The sequence below is a fragment of the Astyanax mexicanus genome, chromosome 1 (genome assembly GCF_023375975.1).
Source record: "Astyanax mexicanus isolate ESR-SI-001 chromosome 1, AstMex3_surface, whole genome shotgun sequence".
NCBI classification, from domain to species: Eukaryota; Metazoa; Chordata; class Actinopteri; order Characiformes; family Acestrorhamphidae; genus Astyanax; species Astyanax mexicanus.
The window spans coordinates 697,998-721,554 of NC_064408.1; the positions used below are offsets into that span (position 1 = coordinate 697,998).

The following is a 23,557-nucleotide window of genomic DNA, read 5'->3' on the forward strand; positions in this document are numbered from 1 at the left end:
TGAATATTTAGTGAAAGTTCTGAGTGTTTACCAGTGTTTAGTCTGTGATGGTGAATATTTAGTGTTGAAAGATCTGAGTGTGTAACAGTGTTTAGGCTGTGATGGTGAATATTTAGTGAAAGTTCTGAGTGTGTAACGGTGTTTAGGCTGTGATGGTGAATATTTAGTGAAAGTTCTGAGTGTGTAACGGTGTTTAGACTGTGATGGTAAATATTTAGTGATGAAAGTTCTGAGTGTGTAACAGTATTTAGGCTGTGATGGTGAATATTTAGTGAAAGTTCTGAGTGTTTAACAGTGTTTAGGCTGTGATGGTGAATATTTAGTGAAAGTTCTGAGTGTGTAACAGTGTTTAGGCTGTGATGGTGTTTATTTAGTGAAAGTATTGAGTGTGTAACAGTGTTTAGGCTGTGATGGTGAATATTTAGTGAAAGTTCTGGGTGTGTAACAGTGTTTAGGCTGTGATGGTGAATATTTAGTGTAAGATCTGAGTGTGTAACAGTATTTAGGCTGTGATGGTGAATATTTAGTGATGAAGGTTCTGAGTGTGTAACAGTGTTTAGGCTGTGATGGTGAATATTTAGTGAAAGTTCTGAATGTGTAACAGTGTTTAGACTGTGATGGTGAATATTTAGTGATGAAAGTTCTGAGTGTGTAACAGTGTTTAGACTGTGATGGTGTTTATTTAGTGAAAGTATTGAGTGTGTAACAGTGTTTAGGCTGTGATGGTGAACATTTAGTGAAAGTATTGAGTGTGTAACAGTGTTTAGGCTGTGATGGTGAATATTTAGTGAAAGTTCTGAGTGTTTAACAGTGTTTAGGCTGTGATGGTGTTTATTTAGTGAAAGTATTGAGTGTGTAACAGTGTTTAGGCTGTGATGGTGTTTATTTAGTGATGAAAGTTCTGAGTGTGTAACAGTGTTTAGACTGTGATGGTGAATATTTAGTGTTGAAAGTTCTGAGTGTGTAACAGTGTTTAGACTGTGATGGTGAATATTTAGTGATGAAAGTTCTGAGTGTGTAACAGTGTTTAGGCTGTGATGGTGAATATTTAGTGAAAGTTCTGGGTGTGTAACAGTGTTTAGGCTGTGATGGTGTTTATTTAGTGAAAGTATTGAGTGATTAACAGTGTTTAGGCTGTGATGGTGTTTATTTAGTGAAAGTATTGAGTGATTAACAGTGTTTAGGCTGTGATGGTGAATATCCAGTGAAAGTTTTAGGGCTCGGGACTCTCGCTGTCCCCCTCCCCGGTTGTCCTGCCACCGTGTCCCCCTCCCCGAGCCCCCGATTAGCCGCCCCTGAGGGCATTAGCATTAGAATAGCGTTAGCCGTGCGAGGGTTAAGCTGAGAGTGAGCGGAGAGGCCACTCAATGCAGCACTAATTTTCTGCCCAGCGGGAGAGCGAGGGAACCCAGAAGAAAAGAGGAATAAAGGAGGAATAAGAGGCGCTGAGAAACGGAGGGATTTACCCTCCCCCCCAGCGCACCTGCAGCACCACAATACACACAATACACCCCCCCCCACACACACACAGCCAATTACACACACACTCACCAACACACACACACACCAACACACTATACACACTATACTCACTAAACACACACCGAGAAAACAGAGATAGAGAAACACTACTTTTCCTAAAGTTTGTGAAACACCCCTTCTATTGATGCTACAGTCGTGTAATTATATGTTTTACATCACTATCAGAGGGAGGTTAACATTCATTCACTATATGATCGAACTAATAAGCACCCATTCCACCAGTATAAAACTTTAATCTGATTCAAATTCCACAGTTACCCAATAAGAACTTTCACTAAATATTCACCATTACATTCTAAACACTGTTACACACTCAGAACTTTCACTAAATATTCACCATCACAGCCTAAACACTGTAACATCCAGATACGGTACAGTACAGTATTCTTAAATATTTAGTGGTACAGTGTTCAGAGTGTAATGGTGATTATTTAGTGATACAGTGTTTCTTATGTAATAGTAAATATTTAATGATATGATGCTGGGAGTGTAATGGTAAGTATTTAGTGATATGATGTATGGTGATTAGGGTGTAATAGAGAATATATAGTGATACAAAGCTTACAGTGTAATGGTGAATATTTAGTGATATTGTGTTTATAGTATAATGGTGAATAATTAATGATATGATGCTTAGAGTGTAATGGTAAATATTTTGTGATACAGGGTTTAGGAGGGGGGTAGTAAAAAGTGAAAGTTCTGAGTGTGTTACACTTTTCACTATCACACTCCTAAACACTGTAACACACTATTTATACTCATTATTCACAGAAACAGCTGACCCCGCCCCACTGCACCCATAAACTCTACAGCAGGAAGTGGGCGTGTCTCTTTTTATGAGGAAACAACACCCTAAACCCTAAACAGCCCTAAAGTATGTGAGGAAAATCACCAGTACACTCCTTAATAATATTTTTCTCTTATTAAACACAACTAATAATAACAAAAATATACTTATTCACATATTTATTTTAATATTAATTTATCTCAGTACTTTTTTATCTCAGTACTAATCTAAATACTCATTTATCTCAGTACGCTCTATTCTTTACAATCTCAGTAGAGAGAGTTCAGAGTCCCAAAGTTCAGAAAGTGTGTGTGTGTGTTTGTGTGTAGTGTGTGTTTGTGTGTAGTGTGTATAGTGTGTGTGTGGAGGGGGTCACATTGTGTCCTTGAAAGCTTCACGTCTCCCGGCAACCAGCAAAGGCTTCCTCTGTCTCCCGGCAACGGCAGCCCCCAAAACTAAAGTCCCAAACAAAAGCCCCGCCCCCCCGAACCCACCGTCCGGGAGACACTCACAGAATACTAAACACCCCCCTCACTAATCACCACTACTAATATAACACCAATAACAATACTCTATAACAGCAGTACACTCTATTAATACTCTATTAATACTCTATTAACACTCTAATCTCACTGTACTGTAGTGTCTTCGTAATACACTGAACCAATACTCGACTTTTGTACTGTACCAATATTATACTATAGTAATATTTTCTTACACTACAACATATTCTACCAACATTATACTATAAAGATACTCTACTGAATTAATACTCTTCACTATACTCTAATACTGCACTAATACTATGCTATACTAATATTCTTTTACACTACTCTTTATTCTACCAATATTACACTATATTGATACTATGCTGTACTCATACTCTACAAACACTGCACTATACTCTACTAATACTGTATTAATCACATAGTAATATTCTTTTGCACTACATCATATTCTACCAATATTATACTATAGTGATACTACGCCAATCATATACTTGACACACACTGCACTATACTCTTCTACTATACTCTTACAATACAGTCTGTTCCATTAATACTATACTAATACTATGCTGTACTAATACTTTACAAACACTGCACTAAACTCTACTAATACTGTATTAATCATATACTAATATTCTCTTACAATACAGTCTGTTCCATTAATACTTTACTATAATAATACTATGTTGTACTAATACTTTACAAACACTGCACTAAACTCTACTAATACTGTATTAATCATATACTAATATTCTCTTACAATACAGTCTGTTCCATTAATACTTTACTATAATAATACTATGTTGTACTAATACTTTACAAACACTGCACTAAACTCTACTAATACTGCACTAATACTATACTATTCTAATATTCTCTTTAGTACACCATATTCTACCAATATTATACTATACTGATACTACGCTACCCTTACACTCGCCAAACACTGCACTATACTCTACTAATACTGTACTAATACTATGCTGCACTAATATTATACTATACTAATATTCTTTAATACTACATCATATTCTACCAATATTATTCTATGATGATACGATGCTGTACTCAAACTTGACAAAAACTGCCTTATACTGTACTAATACTGATACTATACTGTACTAATACTATGCTTTATGAGTATTCTCTTTACTACTCTACATCCTACCAATATTATTCTATACTGATACTACACTATACTTATACTCGTCCCACACTGCACTATACACTACTAATGCTGTACTAATACTATACTAATATTGATGTACACTACACTCTATTCTTCAAATAATATACTATACTGATACTATGCTGTACTAGTACTCTACAAACACTGAACTATACTAACACTGCACTAATACTATAGTAATATTCTTTTACACTACATCATGTTTTATCAATATTATACCACACTGATCCTATGCTGTGTTAATACTTGACCCACACTGCACTATACTCTACTAATACTGTAATAATACTTTACTGATATTCTTTTACACTACACTCTATTTTATCAATATTATTCTATAGTGGTACTATGCTGTATTCATACTCGACAAACACTGCACTATACTCTGCAAATACTGTACTAATACTATGCTATACTAATATTCTTGTACACTACACCATATTCTACCAATATTACAATATACTGATACTATTTTGTACTTATACACGACAAACACTTCAGTATACTACTGATACTATGCTGTACTTTGACTCTACTAACACTTCAGTATACTCTACTAATAATGTACTAATACTATACTGCACTAATGCTATGCTATACTAATACTGTTGAGGGAAAAAAACTTGGATGCAATTTACAACAAATTACTATACTGATATTATGCTGCACTAATACTGCACTGATACTATAATATTATACTGTATTTATACTAACACTGCAGTGCAACATTGTTACTGTATCTAATCACAGTAACAACACTTCATTAACAGCCAGCTGTGTGTGTGTGTGTGTGTGTGTGTTGTGAATACAAACACACAGTAGCAGAGAGGGTGTGTCCAGACTGAATAAGTGCTGAGTGTGTGAGGGGGAGGTTTACAGTTTGAAATTAATTACAGGAAGTTTATAGAGTCAGGAAATTGTCACACATTAAACAATACCTGATTCTGTATCTACTGTAACTGTAGATTAATTACAGAGCAGTACGGGTACAACAGATTACAGTGCTGGTGATTCTGTATCTACTGTAACTGTAGATTAATTACAGAGCAGTACGGGTACAACAGATTACAGTGCTGGTGATTCTGTATCTACTGTAACTGTAGATTAATTACAGAGCAGTACGGGTACAACAGATTACGGTGCTGGTGATTCTGTATCTACTGTAACTGTAGATTAATTACAGAGCAGTACGGGTACAACAGATTACGGTGCTGGTGATTCTGTATCTACTGTAACTGTAGATTAATTACAGAGCAGTACGGGTACAACAGATTACAGTGCTGGTGATTCTGTATCTACTGTAACTGTAGATTAATTACAGAGCAGTACGGGTACAACAGATTACAGTGCTGGTGATTCTGTATCTACTGTAACTGTAGATTAATTACAGAGCAGTACGGGTACAACAGATTACGGTGCTGGTGATTCTGTATCTACTGTAACTGTAGATTAATTACAGAGCAGTACGGGTACAACAGATTACGGTGCTGGTGATTCTGTATCTACTGTAACTGTAGATTAATTACAGAGCAGTACGGGTACAACAGATTACAGTGCTGGTGATTCTGTATCCACTGTAACTGTAAATTAATTACAGAGCAGTACGGGTACAACAGATTACAGTGCTGGTGATTCTGTATCTACTGTAACTGTAAATTAATTACAGAGCAGTACGGGTACAACAGATTACAGTGCTGGTGATTCTGTATCTACTGTAACTGTAGATTAATTACAGAGCAGTACGGGTACAACAGATTACGGTGCTGGTGATTCTGTATCTACTGTAACTGTAGATTAATTACAGAGCAGTACGGGTACAACAGATTACGGTGCTGGTGATTCTGTATCTACTGTAACTGTAGATTAATTACAGAGCAGTACGGGTACAACAGATTACAGTGCAGGTGATTCTGTATCTACTGTAACTGTAGATTAATTACAGAGCAGTACGGGTACAACAGATTACGGTGCTGGTGATTCTGTATCTACTGTAACTGTAGATTAATTACAGAGCAGTACGGGTACAACAGATTACAGTGCTGGTGATTCTGTATCTACTGTAACTGTAGATTAATTACAGAGCAGTTCGGGTACAACAGATTACAGTGCTGGTGATTCTGTATCTACTGTAACTGTAGATTAATTACAGAGCAGTATGGGTACAACAGATTACAGTGCTGGTGATTCTGTATCTACTGTAACTGTTGATTAATTACATAGCAGTACGGGTACAACAGATTACAGTGCTGGTGATTCTGTATCTACTGTAACTGTAGATTAATTACAGAGCAGTACGGGTACAACAGATTACAGTGCTGGTGATTCTGTATCTACTGTAACTGTAAATTAATTACAGAGCAGTACGGGTACAACAGATTACAGTGCTGGTGATTCTGTATCTACTGTAACTGTGGATTAATTACAGAGCAGTATGGGTACAACAGATTACAGTGCTGGTGATTCTGTATCTACTGTAACTGTGGATTAATTACAGAGCAGTATGGGTACAACAGATTACAGTGCTGGTGATTCTGTATCTACTGTAACTGTGGATTAATTACAGAGCAGTACGGGTACAACAGATTACAGTGCTGGTGATTCTGTATCTACTGTAACTGTAGATTAATTACAGAGCAGAACAGGTACAACAGATTACGGTGCTGGTGATTCTGTATCTACTGTAACTGTAGATTAATTACAGAGCAGTACGGGTACAACAGATTACAGTGCTGGTGATTCTGTATCTACTGTAACTGTAGATTAATTACAGAGCAGTATGGGTACAACAGATTACAGTGCTGGTGATTCTGTATCTACTGTAACTGTAGATTAATTACAGAGCAGTATGGGTACAACAGATTACGGTGCTGGTGATTCTGTATCTACTGTAACTGTAGATTAATTACAGAGCAGTACGGGTACAACAGATTACAGTGCTGGTGATTCTGTATCTACTGTAACTGTAGATTAATTACAGAGCAGTACGGGTACAACAGATTACAGTGCTGGTGATTCTGTATCTACTGTAACTGTAGATTAATTACAGAGCAGTACGGGTACAACAGATTACAGTGCTGGTGATTCTGTATCTACTGTAACTGTAGATTAATTACAGAGCAGTATGGGTACAACAGATTACAGTGCTGGTGATTCTGTATCTACTGTAACTGTAGATTAATTACAGAGCAGTATGGGTACAACAGATTACGGTGCTGGTGATTCTGTATCTACTGTAACTGTAGATTAATTACAGAGCAGTACGGGTACAACAGATTACAGTGCTGGTGATTCTGTATCTACTGTAACTGTAGATAAATTACAGAGCAGTATGGGTACAACAGATATGTTTACTACATCATGTCATCATTATTCACCTATGTGGGCGGATTCTCACATAGGTGAATAATGATAGCAGGATGTAGTAAAGTAGTTTAATCTCTCAGTCACTAAACTGCAGTGTGAAACCGAAACTAAACGGATTTAATACAGAACAGAATACAATATAGTTTCAGGAAACTTTAACATGGAGAGATTCTTGATTTTCCTCAAAATACAAACAGAACAATTTTATAAATATATGGCAAGTAAATTATTATATATGGTAATGTGTCAAATTTAAGTGTAATTTGGGAAATGTATAAAATTCTTGTTCAACGTTAAAATGTATAATTTACACTCTTGTGTCTAGATTTTATAGAGTTTATTAAACAGACAAAAAGTGAAACAGACACATAAAAAGATTCTCCCTTTGAATTTCACAGCTTTTGTTATTCTAAAAAACACACAAACAAAAACGTAATAAACAAACAGATAATAACATAAAAACAATACATAACACATTATACAAGCAGAGGAACAAAACACATCAAAGCTTTGGTGTTTCGCTGCAGAGCTTTTGCTGGCCTCTGGTGGTCAAACACAGAATTACACCATTAGATCTTTAAGGATTACTGATGATAAATATATATATTTAACTGAACTCACAAGTTTTAATTGTTATAATATGATTTAATATAATACATTCACATTTATTATTAATTATTATTGTGTAGTGTATATTATTATATATTGCAATGTACATATATATTAAAATATAATTATTATTTGGTCTTATTTTGAAACCAGAGGTAGATACTAAATTAAAAGTAAAAAGGAAGTGAAATAATGAGATAAAAATTTAAACAATAAAACAATTAAATGTCTGCACCTCACCCCCACCATAAACCACTAAAGTAAAAATAAAAATGTAACTAACAACAAAAACATGACAAGAACTTAAATCCCAAAACCGCCTCCTGAGGAAACAAATACTTCTGTTTGGTCAGTTTATACATCAGTATTACTGTTCTATAGAATTATATTAATACTGCATTATTTTAACAATTATATTGTTTTGATTTTATTATTTAATGATCTGTTATTGATGTTTGAATTGATTTTTTTCAAAGTATGTTACATTTTATATATATATTTGAATGTTATTTGTATTTTAGACACGTTGTTGTTGACTTATTCATGCTAATTAAGCCAACTGAACTGAATTTAACTGAAACAAAATGAGATGAAATTAAGTTAAATAACCTGAATTGAACTAAATTCAAGTGAAATGAGCTGAATTTAAGTGAACTAAATTGGATCAAAATTTACTAAACTGAATTAAATAAAGTGAAATAAAAGGAGCTGATATTAAATTAAATAACCTGAATTTAATTTAATTCAACTCAAGCAAACTAAACTGGATCAATATGAACTGAACTAATTAAACTGAAATGAAATAATCAGAACTGAACTGAATCAAATGAATGTGAACTAAACTGAATAAAAAAGAACTGAATTAAACTGAAATGAACTAAACTGGATCAAAATGAACTGAACTGGAATTAAATAAAGTGATATACAATGAGCTGAAATTAAATTAAATAACCTGAATTGAATTTAATTAAACTTAAGCGAACTAAGTTGGATCAATATGAACTGAACTAATTAAACTGAAGTGAAATAAACTGGATCAATGTGAACTGAAATTGATTAAAATCAAGGGAACTAAACAGGATCAAAATAAACTGAACTGAAATAAACAGAACTAAACTGAATAAATATGAACTAAACTGGACCAAAACGAACTAAACTGGATCAATGTGAACTGAACTGAATTAAACTGAAATTAAATAATCAGAACTGGATCAAATGAATGTGAACTAAACTGGACCAAAACGAACTAAAGTGGATCAATATGAACTGAATTGAGTTGAGTAGAGTTGGTGTAGACGTGTGCAGGACTCCGGGGCTCAGTGGGTGTTTATATGGAGAGTGGAGCCCCCTGGCGGCTGAAGGCGGAAACTGCAGTTCAGATTTATACAGTCTGGATCTGTAACCTGTTCTCTAATTAACACTTTATTTTTTCACCTCTATTCCTCCTTCTTTCTCTCCCTCTCTCCATCCCTCCCTCTCTCCCTCTCTTCGCCCACCGGCCGGCGGTTCCGGAACAGCAGGACCTGCAGCAGGAGCACCGCGGAACCACAGGACGCCAGAACCACGGCCTGAGAACGGAGAGAGTGACCCGAGTCCTGCAGAGAGAGAACGGAGAGAATAGAAATGTGATGATTTAGAGGCCTCTGGTGGTGAAAGACTGAACTGCAGCAGTAGAGGGTAATTAATACATTTTATTACAGTTTTCTCTAACTTTAGTGTTTATTTCAGCAGTAAATGCACTTTACTGGATTACAAGACAGTAAACCATTACAGCTCAGCCAAGGCCAGCTGCTGTGTGTGTATTCCTCATTTCAAATTAAAAGTCCTCTCTATGAACACAGACAATCACTCATGTTTTAAGAAACTAATGTCATATAGGTAACTCTCTTCAAAATTTAAAATCGCCTCCTAATACACAGAAATAATGCAAGAAAATAATATCTTTCCTTTTCTTGTTCTTTCTTTCTTTCTTTCTTTCCTCTCTAATTCGTAGTTTCGTATTTGGATGTGTTTCAAAAAAGTGTTGTAAGCGTTTGTTAAAACCAATAAAGGAAGGGTTTCTCTGTAGGGTTTTGTAATTTGTAATTGCCACTCCTGTAAAAATTATGCAGTAGACACACTGTAATGTGCTTTGTAGTTTTTTTGTAAAAAAGAATGTAGTTCAGTACATTTTGTGCTTTTTTAATTCAATAAATTTGCAAAAAATGGTTGGAAATCCATTTATTTTAATGTTTTTGGATTTTGGTATTCAGACGAATAATTTTTATTTAGTTTGGTTTTGAATTTAGACAAATATTTCATAATCATAATCATCATCATCATCATCATCATCACCTGTACGTACCTGTATGGATCCAAACACTCGTCCCAAAGAACCCATGAACTGCAGGAACACACACACCCCCGACAACTGCCCTGTAGATCCATTACTGTAATTACAGCCCACCTGAATCAGCTACACACACACACACACACACACACACACACAGATATATACACACATTCAGTATGGTAAGAATCATTAATATGGCCTTTAGTGGCCTCTAGTGGTCAAACACACAATTACAGCTTTAGGCTGGAGATATACCTGCTGTTTGTACGTGTGTTAGTGTAGACATGCGTCACTGTAGATGTTTCTTAGTGAAGACACGAGTAAGTTATGGAACGCCCTTTGGGTCTTTACGTCTACATTGACGTCCGTGTTAACACGTCCAATTTGAACGTCTTAAGATGGCAAATCTTACCGTGTTAACACGTTACTTTTGGACGTCTTAAGACGTTTAGATGATAGTACTTCCATACTATTGGTTGCCTCAAATGTACCCACCCCTTGTTGATGTAGGGTTTGCGTTGTGGTCACGTGGGCTCTACGCTGTGGTCACATGTGCTTTATGTTGTGGTCACATGGGCTCTACGTTGTGGTCACATGGGCTCTACGTAGGCTGTTTCTGAGGATACGTATGCATCACATGTCTTATACGCAGCTGTGAAGTTGTAATCGCAATGGTCCATGTGTGCCGGGTGGGTTTATCTGTGAGAGTAATTTGGGGCGAGGTCAGGGTGGGTCTTTGGAGGGGCTCAGATGTGAGTGCAGTGGTAGCACCCAATTTTAAAGTTACGTGTTAACGCGGCACATTTTGCCATTGTCCAAACGTCTTAAGACGTCCAAAAGTAACGTGTTAACACGGTAAGATTTGCCGTCTTAAGACGTTCAAATTGGATGTGTTAACGTGGACGTCAATGTAGACGTTAAGACCCAAAGGGCGTTCCATAGTAAGTGTCGTGTAGACGTGTTTGCATAGACCTGCATTAGCGTAGACGTGCGTAAGTGTAGATCTGTGTTAGTGTAGTGTTAATGAAATTAGTGAAGTGTGTTACTGTAGGCGTGTGCTACGTGTGTTACTGGCACTGCCCACTAGAGGCCTCCACTCTCCATTGCTTCTACAGCAGATTACCATTTTCCGCACCTCACGTACGCGTCACGTTAGTTCACGAGGATGTGCACCATCAACGCAAACGTGCAGAATAACAGCAGGTAAATCTCCAGCCTAACGGTTCATTATAATCTATATAACTATATAAACTTTAATCACCCGACTCGTGATGACGATCAGCACACTCCACTCCTCAGACTCACTAATCAACACCTGAGGAGTGAGAGGAGACGCCAACAGGTACAGGAACACCGCATACACCACCACGGATACACCACCTACACACACATTATACACACACATTATACACACATAAACACATTATACACACATAAACACATTATACACACATAAACACATTATACACACATAAACACACACACATATTATACACACACACATTATACACATTATACACATTATACACACACACACATTATACACATTATACACACACACACATTATACACATTATACACACACACACACACACATTATACACATTATACACACACACACATTATACACACACACACACACATTATACACATTATACACACACACACTATACACACATAAACACACACATTACACACACATTACACACACATTATACACACACAGATTATTTAATTCCATCAGTGATTTATTTACCTACGTATTGACTTTCATTCAATTACTGAATTATTTATTCATCCCATCAACCAAACATTCTCTTTCTATCACTCACTGAATCACTTATTCACTCACTCACTGAATCACTTATTCACTCACTCACTGAATCATTTAACCATCACTCACTGAATCATTTAATCATTCACTCACTGAATCATTTACTCATTCCCTCACTGAATCACTTATTCACTCACTCACTGAATCATTTAACCATCACTCACTGAATCATTTACTAATTCACTCACTGAATCAATTAATCATTCCCTCACTGAATCACTTATTCACTCACTCACTGAATCATTTAACCATCACTCACTGAATCACTTATTCACTCACTCACTGAATCATTTAATCATTTACTCACTGAATCATTTACTCATTCACTCACTGAATCATTTAATCATTTACTCACTGAATCATTTACTCATTCACTCACTGAATCATTTAATCATTCAATCATTGAATCATTCACTCACTGAATCATTTACTCACTGAATCATTTAATCATTTACTCACTGAATCATTTACTCATTCACTCACTGAATCATTTAATCATTCACTCACTGAATCATTTTCCCCTTTAAATCACATATTGAATCACTTACTCCACATGTGTCAAACACAAGGCCCGCGGGCCAAATGTGGCCTGCCACGTTCTTTTATGTGGCCCGCGAGAGCTTGTAAGATCTTAGTGTCTATAATAAAGAGGTCAGAGACGTGTTTTGACCAAAAAATACGTTCCCCACAATGCTTGTCGATTGTATTACCCGCGAAGTTACGGCTTACTGCCACTACACGGCAGTGTAGTCATTGATGTGGAAACCCTGCCGGAGGGAAGGTGTAACTGGAATTGAGACATACAAATGTCCAGAAAAAGAAAAGTTGATGCGGACGGACGGCTGTTTCAACAAAGATGGGAAGGCGAATACATGTTCGTGCTTCAAGGCGAAAGACCGGTATGCCTTTTGTGTTGTGAAGCAGTGTCGGTTATTAAAGAGTACAATCTACGCCGGCATTTTGACACCAAGCACGGCGCTAAGTACGGCAAAGCTAGCCTTCAAGAAAAGCAACAGATTGCACAAGAATTAAAAGACAAACTGAAGTCGCAGCAGAATCTGTTCACGAAAGCCACAGCCAAAAACAGTGCGGCAGTGAAAGCTAGCTTTATTGTGGCTGAAGAAATCGCCCGTGCTTCAAAGTCTTTTTCAGAGGGAGCGTTTTTAAAGCAGTGCATGCTGAAGGTCTGTGAGCAGGTGTGTCCCGACCAGATTCAGACTTTTAAAAATGTCAGTTTGTCAAGAAACACCATCGTTGACCGAGTTAAGGAACTAGCAGAAAATCTTGCAACACAGCTGGCCGAGGAGACACGCAGCTACACAGCTTTTTCATTAGCTGTTGATGAAAGCACAGATAACACAGATACAGCGCAGTTAGCAATTTTTATTAGAGGCGTGAAGTCGGATCTTTCTGTCACTGAGGAACTGTTGGATGTAGCTGCTATGCATGGAACTACAACGGGACAGGACATTTTTGATGCGGTTGAGAAGTCCGTAAATAAAAATGCATTGGCCTGGGAAAACTTGGTGGGATTAACTACAGACGGTGCACCGGCAATGTGTGGAGAAAAAAATGGCTTGGTTGGACTAATGAAGGGGAAAATGCAAAAAATGAACTGTCACATGCCTCTAATAACGTATCATTGCATTATCCATCAAGAAGCTTTATGTGGGAAGGTGCTGGGAATGGATAACATAGTGACCACGGTCATGAAAACGGTGAACTTCATCCGGGCGCGTGGCCTGAATCACCGTCAGTTCCAGATGTTTTTGCAGGAGATCGACTCGGAGCACGGGGATGTGCTGTACCATACAGAAGTGCGGTGGTTGAGTAGGAGCAGAGTCCTCCGGCGATTTTTTGAGCTCAGGGAAGACATTGCTCTTTTCATGCAGAGTAAAGGAAACCCCTTGTCTGAACTGTCAGATCCAAAGTGGCTGTGTGATTTTGCTGTGTTGTGTGATATAACCGAGCATCTCGCCCAACTGAATCAGAAGCTGCAGGGACGCAAACAAGTCATTACGCAGATGTCCGATATGATCACGGCTTTCCAGCGTAAACTGGACCTATGGATGTGCCAAGCAAAACAGGACAATCTTGCCCACTTCCCCGTTTGTCAGAGCATGTCAGCCTTATTTCCTGGGACTTTTTCGTGTGCTCAGCTGACTACCAAACTGAGCCGGTTAAAGACTGAGTTTGATCGGCGCTTCTCTGACTTCAGAGGACAGCAGTCTGGCTTTGCCATCTTTGCCAATCCTTTCACCACCGACGTCTGCACTGCACCCCAACATCTTCAGATGGAGTTAATTGAGCTTCAAAGTGACAGTGGCCTGAGAGCAAAGTTCCAAGATGCTGCAATCCAGGACTTTTACAGGCTGCTGCCCCCTGGTCTGATGCCACAGCTTCGACTTCATGCTGCCCGTGTTCTGTCCATGTTTGGAAGCACCTATCTGTGTGAACAGATGTTTTCTATAATGAATCTGAACAAAAACAAGCACAGATCACGTCTCACTGATGACAACCTCCATGCTGTCCTAAGGATTGCCTCAGCACAGGACCTAAAACCAGACATTGACACACTGGTAATGGGGAAACGCTGTCAGACATCTTGTCAGAAAGACACATAGGTAAGCATTTTAAAAAACCTAATTAGAATATAATTAAATGAAATTCAACCAAGAAGAACAATAATTTAACTTTATGCAATTTAATTTATGTTTGTTATTTTCAGAACATGATCATTGGATGGTAGAGGATATCCACTTGGTGTGACAGGGAGCATGTCCTCATCAAAAACTAACCTGAAAACTTGATATAGTTGTAAACTGAGTCAACCTTTATTTTTGTATTTTAAGTTCATTACATACTTATTTATATGTGTAGCTGTTGCAACGTATTTAGTGTTTGCAGGTTTTATGTGTTTATGTAGTTTTTGTAATTAAGCATCTAGTTTGATGCAAGGCGGTTGCAGTCAGTTTTTTTTGCAAAATGCTGTCAAATGTTCTTAGCAGCTCACAATTTTTGATTTTATATTTATTAAGCCTCTTTTCTTTATCAAACGTTTTGATCAAAGATAATATATTTTGTATTTTATGTTATTTCTATTCACTTGAATAGTTTGGTTCTTGATTGATGGTTAAAAGGATTTATGTTAATAGAGCAACAAGTAAACATTTTTTTCCATGCAACTGTAATGTTTGATTGAATAAATAATATATTGAGAGTTATTTAACATTAAGGAGTAATTACATTCATTTTATATTACATTTGGTTACATTTTATTACATTTATAAGTTACATCTGGCCCTCAGAGGACCGCCAATATGCCAATGTGGCCCTCGGCCAAAATGAGTTTGACACCCCTGACTTACTCATTAATTCACTCAAAGGTTTATTCTCTTATTGAATCAATTACCCATTTAAATCACTCACTGAATCATTCAATCATTCATTCCATCAGTCACTGAATCATTACTTACTGAGTCATTTGCTAACACACACCTCTTCATCTATTCACTCACAAATTCACTCAATGAATCATTTACTTCATCACAGACTTATTTGTTTGTTCACTGATTCATTTCTTCACTCTTTGACTCATTTCTTCAGTCATTGATTCACTTCTTCACTCATTGATTCATTTCTTCACCCACTGACTAATTTTGCTATTTACTCATTTCATAATTCACAGACAGATTTTTTCACTTACTGATTCATTTATTCACTCACTGGTTGAATGTTTACTTACTGATTCATTTCTTAATGCACTGATTCATTTATATACTCATTGATTCATTTTTTCACTCACTGATTCATTTCTTTATTCACTCATTCATTTCTTTACTCACTGACTATTGTTTTACTTTCTGATTCATTTTTTGACTCACTGATTCATTTCTTCACTCTCAGGTAGGTGGGTGTTTACCTGTGAGGCTGTTTCCTCTGTAGTGCTGGATGAGGAACATCACGAGGGCGAGAAGCACCAGCACACACACACTCTCTCCCCACGCCCTGCACACACACACACACACACACACACACACACACACACAATTAAATAATTTTATTTCTAATTTTTATCCCATTTTCTCCCCAACCTACTCATTAGGACTCCTCCCACTATCACTAGTGATGCTCCAACATCAGAAGGGGAAAGAAGACTAGCACACGCCTCCTCCGATACATGTGAAGTCAGACTCCGCCTCTTTTTGAGCTGCTGCTGATGCTGTAGCATTGTTGAGTAGCATCACAGCGCTAACACTCGGAGGAAAGCGCAGCGACTCGGTTCTGATACATCAGCTCACAGACGCAGCCTTGTGCTGATCCACATCACCCTAGGAGTGATGAGGGGAAAGAGAGAGCGCCATCTACTGTACTGTACCCACCCAGAGAGAGCAAGGACAACTGTACTCTCTCGGGGCTCCAGCAGCTGATGGCAAGCTGCATGATCGGGATTCAAACTAGAAATCTCCTGATCATAGTGGCAGCGCGTTACCCGATGGGGAAGCCGTGGTGAACGCAGAACGCCACATGAGCAGAAACGGCCAGCAGGTCCAACAGCGCCGACACCAGACTGAGACCCTCAGAACTACCGGACCGGACCAGCCTCCATACCTGAGGAACCGGAGCTGCAGAGACAGAGAGACAAAAGTCATGGGACTGGAACTGTTAATCTACACAGATTTCTCTCCTGAAAACTGTTTATTTGGGAGAGTAAAGCGCTTCTGTTTATTTACAGTAAGCTTAGATTTACAGTATTTTTATAGAAAGCTCTGTCCAGACGGGATTAGTTTCTCAGGGGGGCGTCTGTGTAAAAAATGTATTTCACACTTCTACTCTTTAATAAAATAGATATTTGTCCACTGCCGCGCACCGTAATTACACTTTGGACACGCCACGGTTTCCACGGAGATCCACGTTAAAAAAACACAACAGCGAGTGGAAATGGAGGACCAAGAAAAAAGCCTAAAAACTCTCTGGTCCTCCTGTTTTTACAATTACAGTCAGAATGCAAGAGTTTTATCACTAAAGGCGAGGAGACGAAACTCAGAGATGTGCGTCCGGACGGGACTAAAATTACCGGAGGAGCACGGAGTTCAGAGAAAAACAGTAGATAATTCAGCCTGTAATTTTCTCAGAGGACGTCTGAGAAAAACACGAACATGATCGTTCTGGACGGGAATAAAATCACAGAGGATAAAAACCCCCAATAAAAGATAAAATTACCCAGAACCCCCTGAGATACTAATCCTGTACAGATAGGACTAAAGGGTGAGTTTCTCCGGCACTATAGGTGGGTGCAGCATTAGCGGGTAATCTAATAGCACTGAGGAATGCTGAGTGTTCCGGTAACTGAGGCTAACCCAGTTTACAGTCCAATATACTCGCTTCTGAATGGTGAAAGAGCTAGCGCTTAGCGCGGTTATGCTAATGCTAATGCTGCTCGAATCTCAGTGCTGGAGAAACTTCACTGAAACTCCTGTATAACTCTGTACTTCAGTGGAGTGTCTTTACTGCTCCTTAATACCTGACTGATAGAATTCATACATAAGGAGCACCGGATTATAAGGAGCTCTGATGATGATTTTTGGGAAAATTAAAGGATTTTAGGTGCAGATTATAGTGTGAAAAATATGGTAAATAAATGTAATTTGATTTGATAACATCTCACAACTTATACAGGTGTGAACAGGTGTTCCCGGACCCCTCAGGTTACACTTAATGATCGCTTTACAACCTGCAGGCTGAGTGGGCGGGGCTAAACCCTGAGGAATGTTCAGGTACAGAGCCTCCAAAAATGAAAGGTGGCCTGAAATGTTTGACCTGTAGAGTGTGTGTATAGTGTGTATAGAATGTGTAGTGTGTGTGTGCGCAGTGTGTAGTGTGTGTGTGTGTGTGTGCGCAGTGTGTAGTGTGTGTGTGTGCAGTGTGTAGTGTTCGCAGTGTGTAGTGTGTGCAGTGTGTAGTGTGTGTGTGTGCAGTGTGTAGTGTGTGTGTGTGTGTAGTGTGTGTGTGTGTAGTGTGTGTGTGTGTGCAGTGTGTAGTGTGTGTGTGTGTAGGTATGTGAGGAACGTGTTAGAACGTGTATCAGACAGTGAGAGACTCACCCAGTAGTGAGACGAGGCTCCACATAGCTAGAACCTTACCTAGAACCATCCTCACACACGGACCTGCAGAACCACAACACCATCAGAACATCTACACACACACACACACACACTATACACACACACACACACTATTTATCCATGACCTACATCTAACTGTCTGAACCTTCTATATACTAAATTAACTTCTTTATAATTAACCAATTAAATATATTTCCCTAAATACTGCTAACATATAGCTTTATTTATACTAACTAATAAACTTTAGTATTAGTAACGCTTACTCATTAACTTTGGTAACATTTACTCATTAACCTTCAGTACAGGAGTAGCAGATTAGTAGATTACAGTAAATGTACAGGAGCAGTATATGAGTAGTTTAGTACCAGTACAGGACTAGTAGATTAGAAGTACAGTACTAGTACAGTAGTAGTACAGGAGTAATAGAGTACTGGTATAGTACTAGTACAAGAGTGGTAGATTAATAGTACAGTACTAGTGCAGGAGAGGCAGTAAAGTACTGGAGTAGTATAGTACTAGTACAGGAGTAGTAGAGTAGATTAGTAGTATATTAGTAGTATAGTACTAGTACAGGATTAGTACAATACTAGTACATGGGTAGGACATGAGTAGTACAGTACAGGTAAAGGATTTTTAAATTATTAGTACAGGGGTAGTACAGTAGATTAGCAGTAGATGAGCAGTACAATAATAGCAGTAGCAATAGCAATATAGTAGCAGTGGCGTAGTAATGCAGTAATAGTACAGTAGAGTAGTAGTATGGTACAGCCCTGACCATGTGAGGTGTAGCTGGTGGAAGAAAAACTGGTAGTAGAACAGTAGTAGTACAAAATTAGTACAGGATTCGTAATACAGGACATTACAGCTGGTAGAAGAAGAGCTGGTAGCATTTCTCAGGGAGTAAATAAGGATAAGTAGATTAGCAGTACAGTAGTAGTAGTAGTATAGTAGTAGTAGAGTAGTAGTAGATTACAGGTCTGACCGTGAGTGAGGTGTAGCTGGTGGAAGAAGAGCTGGTAGCATTTCTCTGGGAGTAAATAAGGATTAGTAGATTAGCAGTACATTAGTAGTAGTATAGTAGTAGTATAGTAGTAGTAGAGTACAGGTCTGACCGCGAGTGAGGTGCAGCTGGTGGAAGAAGAGCTGGTAGCATTTCTCTGGGAGTAAAAAAGGATTAGTAGATTAGGAGTACAGGAGTAGTAGAGTAGTAGTAGAGTACAGGTCTGACCGTGAGTGAGGTGCAGCTGGTGGAAGAAGAGCTGGTAGCATTTCTCTGGGAGTAAATAAGGATTAGTAGATTAGCAGTACAGTAGTAGTATAGTAGTAGTAGTATGGTATTAGTAGAGTAGTAGTAGAGTACAGGTCTGACCGTGAGTGAGGTGCAGCTGGTAGAAGAAGAGCTGGTAGCATTTCTCTGGGAGTAAATAAGGATTAGTAGATTAGCAGTACAGTAGTAGTATAGTAGTAGTAGTATGGTATTAGTAGAGTAGTAGTAGAGTACAGGTCTGACCGTGAGTGAGGTGCAGCTGGTGGAAGAAGAGCTGGTAGCATTTCTCTGGGAGTAAATAATGATTAGTACAGTAGGTTTGAGTATTAGAGTATTAGTAAAGTAGCAGTAGAGTAGTAGTAGTAGTAAAGTAGTAGTAGAGGAGTAGTAGTAAAGTAGTAGTAGAGTAGTAGTAGAGTACAGGTCTGACCGTGAGTAAGGTGCAGCTGGTGGAAGAAGAGCTGGTAGCATTTCTCTGGGAGTAAATAAGGATTAGTACAGTAGATTAGGAGTACAGGAGTAGTAGAGTAGTAGTAGTACAGTAGTAGTAGAGTACAGGTCTGACCGCGAGTGAGGTGTAGCTGGTGGAAGAAGAGCTGGTAGCATTTCTCAGGGAGTAAATAAGGATTAGTAGATTAGCAGTACAGTAGTAGTAGTAGTATAGTAGTAGTAGAGTAGTAGTAGAGTACAGGTCTGACCGTGAGTGAGGTGCAGCTGGTGGAAGAAGAGCTGGTAGCATTTCTCTGGGAGTAAATAAGTTAAAATAAAACTCTTTAGAGGAGAAATCTGCTCTTCCTCAAACTCCTCCATCTTCAGCTCGAGCCTGCAACTCTGATACTCCTGCTGCGGGATTGGTTGAGTGCTACCCCCCCCCTGTCCTGGGATTGGCTAAGCGCTAGCCCCGCCCCTGTCATGGGATTGGTTATGATAACTTGGCTGAAATGGGTGGAAGAAAAAAACAGGTTAACCCTTCAACGTCTTCACCAAGAAAAACAAAAGCGGTGGAATATTTAATTTTAGTGCCTTTTATTAGTTTAAAGCAATTTAAGAGTAGAATAGAGTAAAGTAGAATAAAGTAGAGTAGATCAGAATAGAGTAGATTTTAATAAATTAGAGTACATTAGATTAGAGGACAGTAGAGTAAATTTGATTGGAATAGAGTAAAGCAGATTAGAGTACAGTAAGTAGAGTATTATAGTATATTACAATAGAGTATTAGATTAGAATAGAGTAGACTAAATTAGATTACAGTAGAGTAGATTTGATTAGAATAGAGTATAGTAGAGTAGACTATACTAGAGTAGATCAGAATAGAGTATATTGGATTAGAGTAGAGTAGAGTGGGTTAGAGTAGAGTAGATTAGACTATGTTAGAGTATAGTAGTATAGTAGATTAGAAAAGAGGTGAGTAGATTACATTACAGTAGATGAGATTTGAGTAAATTAGAGTAGTATAGATTAGATTGGAGTAGAGCAGATTAGAGTAGATTAGATTAGGGTAGAATTGATATTGATAAGAGTAGAGTATAATTGATTAGAGTAGAGTACAATATATTGGGGTAGACAAGAGTAGATTGGAGTGGAGTAGAGTAAAGAAGAGTAGTGTACACTAAGTATAATAGTAGATTATTAGAGTAGAAACGATTAGAGTAAAGAAGAGTACAATAGATAAGAGTAGATTAGAGTAGAGTAGATTGGAATAGAGTAGATTTGAGTAGATTGGGGTCTAGTAGAGTATATAAGAATAGAGTAGAGTAGAATTGAGCAAATTGGAGCAGAGTTCATCAGAGTAGATTGGAGTATTAAAAAGATTAGAGTAGATTAGACTAGAGTATATTGGAGTATAACAATAGATTAGAGTAAAGTATAGAAGAATAAATTAGACCATGATAATGATCAGTGCTGTTTAAATTGATGCACCACTATTTCACCACTAGATGGAGACACATCTACATTTATATATTTAAGGCTCTGCTCCAGAGTGAAATACAGAAGTGATACAGTTGTTTTTTGTGCTATTGTTTTATTGTGTTATTCTTTAATTGTGTTTTACTGTTTTTATTTTGTTTTTTTATTTCTGTTTTGTTGTGTTATATATATTGTTTTATTGTTTTTATTTTATTGTTTTTATTTTATTGTGTTAGTTTGATTGTGTTTCAGTGTTTTTATTTCATTGTGTTTTAGTTTTTTTATTGTGTTATTGGAGGTTACTTGTTATTTGATTTTATTGTACAGCGCTGTGCTAAAGAAATAAGATGAACTGACTTTACTGTCATTTTGGTCACCTTTGTAATGTGTGTGTGTGTGTGTGTGTGTGTGTGTAATAGATACTGGATTATTGTTGTAGAGTACAGATCAGAATGAGGTGAATTCAATGTAAATAAGAGTGATCAGGTGCCACAAACCAAATTTATATTAAATTTAACACAAATTTTATTACATTCAAATTTCATGTAGAAATTGTTTTGGCTAAATTCTCTTTTGCATATTTTTTACTGAATATGTTTCAAACTTAAAAGTAAATTATACCCCCCTCCCAAAAAATAAAACGGAAACCAATCTCTTTAACCCTTAATCTGTCATTTATTTAACACACCCAACCCAAACCCATCCCACCCAACACAAACCCATCCCACCCAACACAAACCCATCCCACCCAACACAGACCCATCCCACCCAACCCAAACCCATCCCACCCAACCCAAACCCATCCCACCCAACAAAAACCCATCCCACCCAACCCAAACCCATCCCACCCAACACAAACCCATCCCACCCAACCCAAACCCATCCCACCCAACAAAAACCCATCCCACCCAACCCAAACCCATCCCACCCAACAAAAACCCATCCCACCCAACCCAAACCCATCCCACCCAACAAAAACCCATCCCACCCAACCCAAACCCATCCCACCCAACAAAAACCCATCCCACCCAACCCAAACCCATCCCACCCAACAAAAACCCATCCCACCCAACCCAAACCCATCCCACCCAACACAAACCCATCCCACCCAACCCAAACCCATCCCACCCAACCCAAACCCATCCCACCCAACCCAAACCCATCCCACCCAACACAAACCCATCCCACCCAACCCAAACCCATCCCACCCAACAAAAACCCATCCCACCCAACCCAAACCCATCCCACCCAACCCAACCCAAACACATCCCACCCAACCCAAACCCATCCAACCCAACACAAACCCATCCCACCCAACCCAACCCAACCCAAACCCAAACCCATCCCATCCCACCCAAACCTATCCCACCCAACCCAAACCCATCCCACCCAATCCAAACCCATCCCACTCAACCCAACCCAAACCCATCCCACCCAACCCAACCCAAACCCAAACCCATCCCATCCAACCCAAACCTATCCCACCCAACCCAAACCCATCCCACCCAACCCAACCCAAACCCATCCCACCCAACCCAACCCAACCCAAACCCATCCCACCCAACACAAACCCATCCCACCCAACCCAAACCCATCCCACCCAACCCAAACCCATCCCACCCAACTCAAACCCATTCCACCCAAACCAAACCCATCCCACCCAACCCAAACCCATCCCAAACAACTCAAACCCATCCCACCAAACTCAACCCCACCCAAACCCATCCCACCCAAACCAAACCCATCCCACTAAACTCAACCCCACCCAAACCAAACCCATCCCACCCAACTTAACCCATCCCACCCAACTCAACCCAAACCCATCCAACCCAAACTAAACCAATCTTTGTCTTATCAGCCCATAGGCTTGTTTCTGTACCTATTCTTCTTGCTGATTAGTTTTTTTTCTTCTAGACCAGTTTTTGCTTATAATCCCTCATTTGTCTCAGAGGAAGAAAAGGAAGAAGAGGAACCGGAGGAAGAAGAGGAAGCAGAGGAAGAAGAGGAAGCAAAGGAAGAAGAGGAACCAGAGGAAGAAGAGGAAGCAGAGGAACCAGAGGAAGAAGAGGAACCAGAGGAAGAAGAGGAAGCA

General features: G+C 38.6%; 1 protein-coding gene and 1 long non-coding RNA gene across 5 annotated transcripts; one reads left to right on the top strand and one right to left on the bottom strand.

The window, feature by feature from the left end:
• Positions 1 to 8,647: 8,647 nt before the first annotated feature.
• On the bottom strand, positions 8,648 to 20,406 carry LOC107197330 (mannose-P-dolichol utilization defect 1 protein). Of its 4 annotated transcripts, none has more exons than XM_049484445.1 (7): positions 20,256 to 20,406; positions 18,270 to 18,332; positions 16,658 to 16,790; positions 16,088 to 16,173; positions 11,593 to 11,711; positions 10,344 to 10,454; positions 8,648 to 9,594 (listed from the first exon to the last, which is right to left on the bottom strand). In XM_049484445.1, the coding sequence occupies exons 1-7, from the start codon at positions 20,365 to 20,367 to the stop codon at positions 9,436 to 9,438; spliced, it is 783 nt and encodes a 260-aa protein (XP_049340402.1). In that variant the 5' UTR covers positions 20,368 to 20,406; the 3' UTR covers positions 8,648 to 9,435. The 4 variants fall into 4 exon arrangements, with proteins under 4 accessions (XP_049340402.1, XP_049340431.1, XP_049340419.1 ...); XM_049484474.1 differs by lacking the exon at positions 20,256 to 20,406 and adding an exon at positions 19,660 to 19,789; XM_049484462.1 differs by lacking the exon at positions 20,256 to 20,406 and adding an exon at positions 19,519 to 19,603.
• On the top strand, positions 19,314 to 20,052 carry LOC125804871 (uncharacterized). Its single transcript, XR_007441108.1, has 3 exons — positions 19,314 to 19,395; positions 19,512 to 19,669; positions 19,998 to 20,052. It is a non-coding gene; the product is annotated as an uncharacterized LOC125804871 (long non-coding RNA).
• Positions 20,407 to 23,557: the final 3,151 nt, after the last annotated feature.

Bases quoted from the DNA above. Each gene is read 5' to 3' on its own strand.
- LOC107197330 (XM_049484445.1), bottom strand. From the start codon at position 20,367: ATGGAGGAGTTTGAGGAAGAGCAGATTTCTCCTCTAAAGAGTTTTATT. The intron at 18,333-20,255 runs GTCAGACCTGTA...GTGGTTCTGCAG, and splicing joins CCAGCTGCACCTCACTCACG to GTCCGTGTGTGAGGATGGTT. The intron at 10,455-11,592 runs GTGATTAAAGTT...GTGTGTGTGTAG, and splicing joins TGATCGTCATCACGAGTCGG to CTGATTCAGGTGGGCTGTAA.